General features: G+C 39.9%; 1 protein-coding gene across 2 annotated transcripts in view; it reads right to left on the minus strand.

Moving 5' to 3' along the window:
* Positions 1-11,615: 11,615 nt before the first annotated feature.
* Positions 11,616-12,846, minus strand: part of LOC131237371 (thioredoxin Y1, chloroplastic) — a 32,728-nt gene continuing 31,497 nt past the window's right edge. Inside the window, exons 3-5 of one of the 2 annotated variants that reach the window (XM_058235091.1) lie at positions 12,288-12,465; positions 12,104-12,177; positions 11,616-11,687 (exon numbers count right to left, since the gene is read on the minus strand). In XM_058235091.1, the coding sequence (XP_058091074.1) occupies positions 12,112-12,177; positions 12,288-12,465 (244 nt within the window). In that variant the 3' untranslated portion in view covers positions 11,616-11,687; positions 12,104-12,111. Of the gene's footprint in view, positions 11,688-11,869; positions 12,178-12,287; positions 12,466-12,846 lie in introns of those variants that run through there. The other variant, XM_058235090.1, reaches the window with a different exon arrangement.

The raw sequence follows: 12,846 nt of genomic DNA on the forward strand, positions 1-12,846 counted from the left end.
TATGATTTTCAAGGCTTTCAATGTTAGTTAATAGTTTATTACTGATGTGGGTGATATTTCACATGCCAAATACGATGTTTGTTTCGCGTTTCAGATATATATGAACTATATGGAGTTTAGTGTATTCCATGTATTTATAGAAAAGATCGTATATGTATGGAATTTGAAAGTGTGTTTGCCATAATTAATTGTCATGTGTTTATACTAGTTGTATGTGTAACAACTCCTTATCGAAAGGATTTGTCCCAGTATATGTTATGGCTAACATACGTTGTGTATGTTATAAAGGTGTAGTCCAAGTGTTCGTAAAAATGTCTGAATGAGCAAGTACTTAGCATCAGGTACTTTATATGAGTGTTGAGATAAGATTCTCAACTACCTTAACTATGTGTATGATTTTCTCCATGCAACTTATATTATATTGTCTGTTTTACTTATGAAATGCGCATGTGTGAAATCCTGTGTATGTTGTACTTCATAACATGCTCAAATGGTTGTAGGATTGAAATTATGTATTTGTTACTGCTTTGACTATTTCATACGAATATTTGTTAGAATTGGATATGTTTGGGACTACGATATAGTCCAGGCAATCGGTAACAGGCCCTGATTTGGTGGCTAAGGTCATTTCCGCCCCACAGGACGTGTTCGATGAGTCCGAGCCGTACTTCGGTTGTCGACAGTGATTAGGCCACACGGAGTGCTCATGCACTTCATGTCGGTCAATTCGATGTGTGCTCGTACCGATCGAGCTCGTTAAGTAACCCAATTGACCCAGTGTATATTCACCATGTATAGACGCTACTGCTTGAATCTAAGGTACCAAACTCACTAGTGAAAATCCCTTTAACCTTGGTACCTCGATCTGCCAAGACTCATGAGCCGGGCATGGTGGTATGGGACACCGTGGTGGAGCTGTCGGCCTACACTGGGGTGACGAGCCTCCCCATAGTGTCCAATGAGCAACACAGCCTCGTGAACTGAATACGGTAGTATGGGACACTGTATTCGAGCTGTCGGCCTACACTCATAAGGTGACGAGCCCTTTGTAGTAACTTCGAGCGTACACTAAGACTGCGTAGAGGCGACAAGCCTTTCCATAGCAACAAGAGTACAAACTAAGCCTACACTGATAAGGTGACGAGCCCTTTGTAGTAAATTCGAGCTTACACTAAGACTGCGTAGAGGTGACAAGCCTTTCCATAGCAACAAGAGTACAAACTAAGCCTACACTGATAAGGTGACGAGCCTTTTGTAACGACCTAGAACCGTAACATCGTATGAGATTTACTGGGATTGATGACCCTAGAATGGATCATCGTTTGTGAATTGATATAAGGGAGGTACCTTAGCTTCCCAATCCCGCTGTATGAAAAGGACTAATAAGAACTTGGTAATCACGTTCATGCACCGCACTGCATGTGGTGTTGGGTAGAGCACTAAGGAAGTGACTGACATGCGCAACTGTTAGATGAAGATCGCATAGGGAGTGCAGGCGAGGGCATGCATCATTTATACATACCATTTTTGCATTAATAAGAGTACTTAGGGATGTTTGATTGTATTGTTTTATCATTACTGCTTGACTGAATTGAGAACATGTTAACTTTTGTTTTATTGTTCCACTGAGTTGATCACTCACTCCCATGTTACGGGACGGTGTTTTAAACACCATCCAAACTCTGTCTTAGTTGCCCGACTGATGAGGCAGAGGCGGACTTCGCCGACGATAAGGACGCTTTCTTATATATGCAGTATTCAGGCGGGTTTATATAGACTACTCTGATCGGCGGGGCTTCAAGGTCATACTTGTGGACTATCACATTTTTTTTGGAAATTTGTATTTTGAAACAGTACTTGTAATTATTGACCTGGCAACGCATACATACTTTGGGGACCTATACTGGTTTATAAAGTTATGTATATTCGTTTCAGTCTTCCGCTTGCGTACTACAATTGTCCCTGAATTATGTTTTGCTGTTTTGGCTTAATCTCATTCATGTTTTATGCACTAATACAGACAACATACAACCATCATTAAATATGTTGCATAAGCGATGTGTTGGAACTTGGGTATTGGGTTTCTACTCGACCCCCGATTTTCAGGGCGTTATAGTAACATTGCATATGATCGACCACATAGTACCATTTCCTATATATATATATATATATGGAAAAAGTTCTATGCGGTCGAGCTCATGGGAACTACCCATGAGGTTGAGCTATGTGGGCCCCACCGTGATGTGTGTCGAACATCAACACCATGCATTTGATGGGTTCCCTTTAAATTATGGGATATCCCAAAAATCAGCTGTATGCGGAACTCAGGTGGGCCATACCATCTACAATCATGTGAAGCATGCTTAAAACATATAAAAGCACTTGGCGGGGCCCACCTGAAATTTGGATGCATCTAAAACTTGGTCCGACCCCTCATCCAAGTGGGACACACATAATGGATGGGCTGGATTTGTGAACCACATCTCAGTGGGCCTAACAAATTATTATGAATGTTTTAATGGAGAGTAACCCCTCTCAACTTTTGTATGTGGTGTGGCCCACGAAAGTCATGGATTGACTTGATTTTTAAGCCCTAGGCCCACCATGGAATGGTGCATCGATGGATGGGGTAAATGTTCGAGACGCATCACGGTGGGGCCCACACAGCTCGACCTCATGGGAAGTTCCCATGAGCTTGACAACATAGAACATTTTCCATATATATATATATATATATATATATATATATATATATATATATATATATATATATGTGTGTGTGTGTGTGTGTGTGTGTGTGTGTGAAGATAACAAATAAACAACAGTGACTTGACGACTAGTTAGGGCCACTATCATGCTGTGAGAAATCCACACCGTCCATCTATTTTTCCATGTCACGTTAGGGCATGAGACAAAAAGTGGGGCAGATCCGAAAATCTGGTGCTCTTCATGACAGGAAATAGTGAGGAATGGATGTCTGCTGTTGAACATTGGTGGGGTTACAAAAGTTTTGGATTGAGCTAATATTTTTGTATTTTCAGTTCATCCCAGTAGGAATGACCCTGTGAATAGTATGGATGGCATATAAGAATAGTATGGATGGTATGTAAGAATAACGGTGGACCTTAGGAAGGTTTCAACAGTAGGCATTTACCTACTCACATTTTCTTGTTGTGTAGCCCAATTGAATTATAGATATACCTCACTAATTTTGCAACGTCCTAACATGATCAGAAAAAATGAATGAACGCGATGGATTTCTCACAAACATTATAATGGGCCCCCCTATCTTTGTGTAGATAAAAATTCCTTCCCACACAATCCAGACGACAGGCTGTCTGTGTGGGGAATATATTAGGTGCGGCTTAAGCCTGACCCAAGATGATGTGGCCCTTATTATAGGCCCACATTGATGTATGAATTTTATATCCACTCCACCTATCTGTTTCTATAGATCATTTTAGGATATGATTCAGAACTTGAAGCAGATCCAATTCTATGGTGGACCAAACCATAGTAAAAGGTTGTGATTGACAATTAATGAGCCCATGATATTTTGGATGAAGCTGTGTGTGTGTGTGTGTGTGTGTGTGTGTGGGAAAAGGTTCTATGCCGACGAGCTCATGGGAACTTCCCACGAGGTTGATCTGTGTGGGCCCCACCGTGATGTGTGTCAAACATCAACTCCATGCATTTAATGGGTCTCCTTTAAATTATGGGATATCTCAAAAAATAGCCCTATACAAACTCAGATGGGCCATACCTTCTAAAATCATTGAAGACAAGCTTAAAACATATAAAAGCACCTGGTGGGGTCTACCTGAAATTTGGATGCGTCTGAAACTTAGTCTGACCCCTCATCCAAGTGGGACACACGTAATGTATGGGCTGGATTTATGAACCACATCTCAGTGGACCCAACAAATGATTATGAATATTTTAATGGAGGGTAGCCCCTCTCAACTTTTGTATGTGGTGTGGCCTACACAAGTAAGGGATTTAATTGATTTTTAAGCGCTAGGCCCACCATGGAATGGTGCATTTGACTGATGGGGTAGATGTTCGGCATGCATCACGGAGGGGCCCACACAGCTCGACCTCATGGGAAGTTCCTATTAGCTCGACCGCATAGAACCTTTTCCATACACACACACACACACAAATCCTTTTCCATATATATACACACACACACAAATTATGATTAATCCCAAGTCTAGACCTGAATTTAAACGGGGTATAGGGTGGGCCTTATTGGGATTTCTGGGCCTGAAAAGCCGGCTCAGCACAGTCCAAACTCCAGATGGCAGAACTAGCCCACCAGGCTGGACAGTCATTGCCAACTATAATCTTCTTTGGTTTTGGAACGTTTTGAAATGCTTTTGCTATGGTCTATCCAACGAAATGAGAGATTGGGATTGCATCTTACTCCCCACTCATGAGGAAATTGATTGGTTGGTTGGATCATGCCGAAACAGATGAAATAAGCAACCTTTACAATTTCATTTGAAAGAATATAAACGATGGATTCTTAATAAAGCCACGGACACGGGAAAATCAAGGTGAAAATAATGGTTGCTAGTTTAGATATTCAGAATCGTCTGCAACAGAGGAAACGCTTTGACCGACCTTATTTTAAATGTAACATCAACTTCGTCCAAACCTTCAATCCTCGATTGTAGACCCCTAGGAAAAAAAAATCAGTGACAACCACAGCTCGGGTAGGCCACACCGCTGTGAACCATGGGGATGAGATTTCAAACATTGGTTTGTTTGTGAGGCCACGTGGCACCTTTCGTCAAACCCATTAAATAGGGTGTAACCCACCAAGGGGCGCGGATTAGATACTGACAAGGTCCAAATAAGTGACGTCACCAAACTCTGCGGACCCCACCATGATTCGTGTGTTGTATCCATACCGTCCATCCATTTGGAGAGATCGTTTTATGGCATGAGAAAAAGAATGAGGTGGATCTAAAGTTCAAGTGGACCCCACCATAGAAAACAGTGGGGACTTCAAAACTTCTCAGGGGCCACAGAAGTTTCCGATCAAGCTGATATTTTTGTTTTCACTTCATCTATCTCTACGTTAACTTATTAATAGGTTGGATCTAAAAAAAACATCATGGTGGCCCTATAAATGTTTCAACGGTGGGTGTGACTGCTTTCATGGTTTTCTGTGGTGGGTCCACTTGAAGTTTATATCTATCCCATTCTTTTTCTCATGCAATAAAATGATCTCTACAAATAGTTGGACGGCATGGATACAACACGTGCATCATGGTAGGGTCCACAGGGCTCGGTGACATCACTTCAGCAGCGGTTTGGCTACTGACATGAAAGAATCTAATCCGCGTCCCCCACTGTGATGAAATGAATATAACAAAATCATCCATGTAAAAAAATTATGTATTCAATATGGTGGCCCCACAGAGATTGGGTGCTTTATGCACTTTGAAAGACGTTTCAGTCCTGCTATCATTAAAAAAAAAAATTTAAAAAAAAAAAAAAACTAAATTAAACCAAACTTTCTTCATATTTGTAAGCAAGTGTTCCTTAAGTATAATTGTAAGAAATAAAATAATCCATTGTGAAATCTCTCTCATGTTTATTTGAAATGAAATTACAATAACATCTGGTCTTTTGAATCAAATTAACGGCATCTAAACTGGTTGAACTTAAGGTATGGTCCAAGAGGTTGGACTTGAGAGTGACTCTATGGTAGAAAAGGCTAAGGCCATTTACAGAACAAGACTGCATGCCCACCAGAATAGGTTAGATGAAAAATAGACACTATGGTGGACGCTAAATACAAACCGACCGTTAGTGTCCCCTCCAACTTTTCACCGTGATGTGGCCTACTTGATTTGTGAATTGGACCTAGAACCTAACATAGAAGAGTGCACCTAATGGACGGAGTGGATGGTCCCCTACAGAGCTGGGGTGTTTTAAACACGGCCTACAACAGGTTTTGTTAAGGATTCTGGTCCTTAACCATATCCGTGGTTTGCAAAACTCTGCTTAAAATTTCTACTTTTGAGAAATTAAAACTTGTATTGTTGATTGAGCATTTATAATTTCGAAATATAGGAAAAAACAATCATTTTTGGAGAAATTAAATTAAACAAAATTTTCTGAAAGAAACATTTCATTCAATAAAAAAACTTTTAAAAGTGATTGAAAAAAAGAATTTTTAACGCAAAATTCTGCTAGTAATGTGATTTTCTGTATGCATTTTCAGATTAAAATTATATTACTGCCATCTTTTATGTTTTTGTACAACAACATAGAGAATCAAGAATTATGGAGCCCATGTTGTATGTGTCTCACATCCAACCCATCCAACGGATGCAAACAAACATAATTATTAGGCCAACAAAAAATACAATGGATCCAATTATAAGGTGGTCAATTCATAAAAAATAATACCATTCAAAAATATTCCAATTCAAGTGTAACCCATCCAATGATATGATTGACCCGATGTTTTGTTTGTGTCATCATCATGGTGGATTGCATAGGGGTGGATGTTACACGTAGCCCTCACCCTCACGAGTATCAACTTTCATTACCTTTTAAAGAAAAAATATAAATAAATTCATTTTCATAGTTTCATCTCTCAAGAATCCCTTCCTTCTCCTTTCAAATCCTCCTGCATTACTTTTTAAAATCAAATTCCCTAGAATTTTTGCCATACATGCCTTGAAACAATAGACATTTGCGGATTGAGTAAAATGTAACATTTTTTTTTAGTAAAAAACAAACCAATTCATACAAAGATTACTTGAAAAAGGAAAGATTATATATACCATTTGATTACCACGATATGTATTATTGCTCATACATATAGAAATTTTAATTATTTTAAGTAAAGTTTTCTAATTTAACCTTCGTTATACATGATATATAATCTCTCACACACAGTCTTTCTTTCAGTTTCTTTTTTTTTTTTTAAATAAAATAAAAAAAATTCCAAACTATATTATAGCCGAACTTTTCACTCTCCCAATTTTTGGTGTTTTTATTATTATTATTTTTCAAAAATTTACCATCTTTTTAACATTCTAGATCGAATTAAGCACAAACATTTCCCATACCATTTTTCTTCTAGCATGTTATTTTGCTAATTATGTCATAGTTCAGTAGAGCTTATAAGGAAATATATTGTTTCATAGAAAGCTGGAGTTTCGTTATTCAACACAAGGAACCTAAAATAAGAAGCACATGCAGACTTCACTATATATTTCTTCTAAGTGAGGCCCAGTTCAGTACTTGGTACAATCAGATGTGGGGATGTCATCATCACCGTCTGATTCAATTCCTACGACTTTCTTGCAATGATCGGTGACGAAACGGAAGAAGTGGCAGGGATCATCAGCTTGGATAGAGAGTATAATGCTCCAGCATGTCTTCCCAATGCTTATAACTCTCCGGCAGCATGCATCAGTTACATCGACTTTCTTCTTATCAATCGAGAAATACACTTGTTTGGCGCACTCATAACTTAATCCGTTCACCGGATTGTACAGGCAATTCTCCGCAGGCCCTGGCGGTTGTGCGATGTAATACTCATCTTCTGGGGGAGGAGCCACATCTGCAAAAGCTGTTGGGACCCACACAGCGGTGAAGGCGATGAATAAGATCGCCATTGATGCTGTCCGATCCATCAACTTGGCCTCAGTGAATGTGTGCTTATTTATCTCGACTCTTACTGTTTTATAGTAGTTGTTGGTTAGTGTTGCCTAGAGAGAAGTACATTTATAAGCTTTTCATGGAAAGGTTGAAACGGTTTTGTTTTTTGAAACGATTCACATTAAAATGGATTTACGTCTTTTGCATGTACGTGCGTAATGGTTGAAAGGACGTGATTTCATGCCAAAGCCTTTCACATGAAGTTCCTGCGGTTGTAAACCTAGTTGGGGCTCACTGTGATGTTTCTTAGAAATCTACCTTGTCCATGTGATTTTTGAAATCATTTTAGGACATGGAAATAAAAATGAGCCAAATCAAATACTCAAGTGAACCAAAAACGTGAGAATTGAACGTAGATGGTTGAAATATCTTTGAGGCCAATAAGTTTTGAATCAACCGATATTTGTGTTCTCATATATATATATATATATATATATATATATATATATATATATATATATATATATATATAGAGGGAGAGAGAGAGAGAGAGAGAGAGAGAGAGAGAGAGAGAGGGTGTTCATGTAAAATCCACCTCATTCCACCCAGGGCCCTTTAGTCAGCCACATCAGTGGTTCAGATACACCAGAGGATTAAAAACAATCTACAAGGATTGCCTACCCTGAAAACTGTTTCCCTTGGTATGGCCCCACTAGAATCATTTATGAGCCTTCATTTTAGCCATCAGGCTTAAAATTATGTGGAATCCAATGGTTGGAATGGATTTCACATACTCATCACGGTGAGTCTGGTAACAATCAAGGGTGGACGTCTCTCCTAACTGTTTCGATTAGTATGACCCACTTGAATCACATATCAGTCTGATTTTTTATCTTGACCTTGAACAGGATTACAAAACCAATGATCGGAGTAGATCTCGTGTTACGCGTTACAGTAGGCCCTGTGCAAATATAAATGGTGGACCTTTTGGACGGTTGGTTACCAAAAATGTCGGACGTGTCGAGATTGGTGGGGGAGTGGATCAGTGTTACCTTGTAACAAAGCAGTAGGGTGCTTACCTAACCGTGGGGCCTACCTTCATGTATGCGCTGCATATCCACTCCATCCAACAGTTTTTTCACATCATTCCAGTATATGACCTTAAAAATGAAGGAGATCCAAATTTTAAGTGGATTACACCACAGAAAATAGTAGACATTGAATACCCACCATTAAAAACTTCCCAAGGCCCATCGTAATGTATTTTAGCCATCCAACCTATTTATACGGTCACGGTGACATAGATAAAGGGAAAACACAAATATCGGCTTGATCCAAAACTTTTATGGCCCCCAAGAAATTTATAATGGTCAATCACATTTTAGGACCATATCCTAAATTGATCCAGAAAAACTAATGGACGTCTGAATATACAACACATACATGAAGGTGGACCGCACGATCAGTGAAATACCCACAACGGTCTGATCCGGGTTCACACAGGTGACGCAACACCCAGTTATACACCACTGGGTTTGCCCAGCGACACAACACCCAGGCCGTATTGTGTTGACGTGGCAAATTCTGTGGGCCCACCATGATGTATGTATTATATCCACACCATTCATCCATTTTTTTCATATTATTTTAAAGCATAAACCCAAGAATGAGGTAGATCAAGGCTCAATCGGACCACACTACGTAAAGCAGTTGGGACAATCACCCATCGTTGAAACCTTCGTACGGCTGACCATGATGTTTATTGCCATCTTACCTTTGGTCTAACGTCCAGCCATTACATAACGTCGAACATTTTATATGTATATGACATCCAATGCGTCTAAGGTGGATTACATGGTCTAACGTCCATGGATTAGATAATGCCAACACTAGGGATTAATTACCACCTTTAATTACGCTACTTCTCCGCCAGCAATGACGTGGATTAACTACTGAAGTGATGTACTGTAGGCCCCACCATGATGTATGTGTTGTATCCAAACCGTCCATCCATTTGGAGAGATCATTTATGGCATGACACAAAGAATGAGGGAGATCCAAAGATCAAGTGCACCCCACCACAGAAAATAGTGTGGATCGAACGCATACCCTTGAAAACATCTTGAGGCCACAGAAGTTTTCAATCAAGCTGTTATTTATGTTTTCCCTTATTAAATGTCTTTTTTAACTTATAAACAGGTTGGATCTCAAATAAACATCATGGTGGGCCCTATAAAGGTTTCAACAGTGGGTGTCATTGTTCCCACTGTTTTGTTTTCTGTGGTGGGGTTCACTTGAGCTTTGGATCTATATCATTCTTTGACTCGTGCCTTATAATGATCTCTCCAAATGGATGAACGGTGTGGATACAACTAGGGGTGTACACGAACTGAGCTAGCTCCGTTAGCTCGCTCGCTCGCCTCGCCTCGAAAAAGCTCGATTCGACTTGGTTCAAGATGAGTCCAGCTGATTTTTTGAGCTCGAGCTGGCCCAGTTCGACTCAACTCAGATCGAATCTAGCTCGAATCGAACTCGGATCAAACCAGTTTGGTGACTCGATTACTTTGATATTGATGTTGCTCACCCAGTGTTTGATGCAATGAGTCAACCAAGTGTATCTTGGCTCGAACTCAGCCGAACTAGCCCGAGTTGCTGACCGAACCAAGCTGAGCTGGCCAATAAGGCTTGAGGACCGACCCAAGCCGAGTTGCTGACCGAACCAAGCTGAGTTGGCCAATAAGGCTTGAGGACCGACCCAAGCCAAGTTTGAGCTGAGGTCGGCTGGTCGCCCAGCTGATTCGAGCTGAGGCCAAATCGACTCAGTTCGGCTGGTGACATCACTTCAGCAGCTAATCCGTGACCAGATGTATAATCAAGTAATAGGCCTAGTGCCAATAAATCCGGCTAACCCGTGATTCAGATGGGCCACACCTTCTTTTCCTTTTTACACGCACGCACGCGATAGTGGGATTTCACCACCTATAGATACTCGAACCCTTGACCAGGTGTTGAAACTCCTAAGAGTCTACCACCTAGTAGGATTTACTTACATTAATTAACAAGAAATTTTTAATTAAATGTATAGCTAGTTGGACAAAAATGAAATGTCTAACTAGTTGTGTGAGAGCATTACTCTACACACGCAGATGTGGTTCACAAATCCAGCCCATCCATTATGTGTGTCCCACTTGGATGAGGGGTCAGACCAAGTTTCAAACACATCCAAATTTTAGGCGGGCCCCACCAAATGATTTTATATGTTTTAGACATGTCTTCACATTATTTTAGATGGTATGACCCACTTGAGTTCCTTATACGGCTGATTTTTGGGATATCCCATCATTTAAAGGAGACCCATCAAATGCATGGTGTTGATGTTCGACACACATCACAGTGGGGCCCACGCAGCTCGACCTCATGGGAAGTTCCCATGAGCTCGAACGCATAGAACCATTTCCCATACACACACATCCGGAGCAGCGCCTCAGTTGGGTCTAACACTTAGGCCAATCAAATGTAAGGTGGTCCAAAAAGACTGGACGTCAAAATTAAATTAAAAAATAAAAATAAATATATAAGAAAAACTTTTGGCTCATTATTTTCTTACATCTGGCCCATCTAAAAGTTGACCGGCATGAGTTACATTACGGGGTCATAACAGCTGTTACAGAAAATGAACCATACCGCTGTTACAGGACCAATACAGTCATTCTCAAAAAAAATTAAAGACTGCATAATGGCTGTACCGTAACAGTAACGATGGTGGCCATTACATCCACTGTTACTGTCATGGAATACCTTGGCAAGCATGTCATAGATGCCGGCACTTGTGGCGTGTACATGAGCTTTATTGCACACGCATACGTGCTTAGCACATAAAAATAAAATGCTGTTTAGTACCAAAATAAATGATAAACTGATACCTTTTCCTAGTAGCTAATTGTCAGTGTCTTTGTGTGTGTGTGTGAGTGGGCTGGCGTGTACAGTGTACAACATTGTCAGACATGGCAATTTTCTTCTGTTTTTCAGTTGGAGTGTCCTTGTTACATAATCATCACCTGGTTTGACAGATAAATATAGTATAAATCTTAGAGCAGTATTCATGTCATTGAATGAAAACAAATAAACAGGTATCTTACATGATATGAATACATTGGATGTGCATTCCCCCAGTAACTGAGACCATGTATGTTAGGGTGTAACCTACAGATATGTAGGACTTGAATTGGATTCTGTAGGGTTCAACCCAATATCATTTCCATTGTAGTTTCATGTTTAATGAATTTGATACAGTAATATCTGATCAATCAGTGCGAGATATGGAGCTGTGGTCCAGTACCCAGATGTCTTAGATCTGGTTACTACAGAATAATCGAAAATTGGTTGCTGCAATTCAGGTAAGAAGACAACAAGAAAGAAAACAAAACAAACAACAAGAATGTAACAACCAACATAGTTACATAAAAACGCTCACTGCGTATGCTATTGTGAAACTTTCAGTGCATCCTGGATGCGTTGGATTAGCTTATCTGCAGTCAAAGCACCTTCCTGAAAATAAACCAGAGAGATGACGATAAAATAAGAACAGGAGAAATGGGAGTTCCTTTGCCTAATGGTCACCCAAAGTAGGAAGATTTTGAAAAGAACCTTTGACTTACAAAGCGATCGCAGACCTGCCCCTCTCTAAAAATAATGAATGTGGGTAGCGCCTCTATTCTGTATTTGTCGGCGATGCTTGGGTACTTCTCCGTATCAATTTTGACCACTTGGATCTTATCTTTCAATAAATTGCTGACTTCATTGAGAACAGGACCCATGAATTGGCATGGACCACACCTGCAAATGAGAGACTGGATGCTGTGATTTTGGAAAGGGCTGGCTAACATCCGGATTTATATAGGCAAAAGGAAGACCACGATAAAGGGGCAACTGAATTTTAAAGTGGTTTCAATTTCTGACTTGGTTCGTGCTTGAGCATCATAGGAGCGACATGTTAGGTTTTATGTACGAGTCATATTTGCATTTTCGTTTTTCTTTCCTTAAAAAAAAAAAAAAAAAAAAATTATTATTTTCATGTGTTGCAAAGCTTGAGCTGTTAGAGATGATGTACAAGCCAACTAAGAGTTTTCCCTTTCTTTTTTCTTTCAGTAGCCAAACTTCTGTTGTTAGAGGTGATGTATGAGCCAACTATAATATTGTTTGTTTGTCAAGATAAAC

This window comes from Magnolia sinica, chromosome 2 (assembly GCF_029962835.1).
Source record: "Magnolia sinica isolate HGM2019 chromosome 2, MsV1, whole genome shotgun sequence".
NCBI classification, from domain to species: domain Eukaryota; kingdom Viridiplantae; phylum Streptophyta; class Magnoliopsida; order Magnoliales; family Magnoliaceae; genus Magnolia; species Magnolia sinica.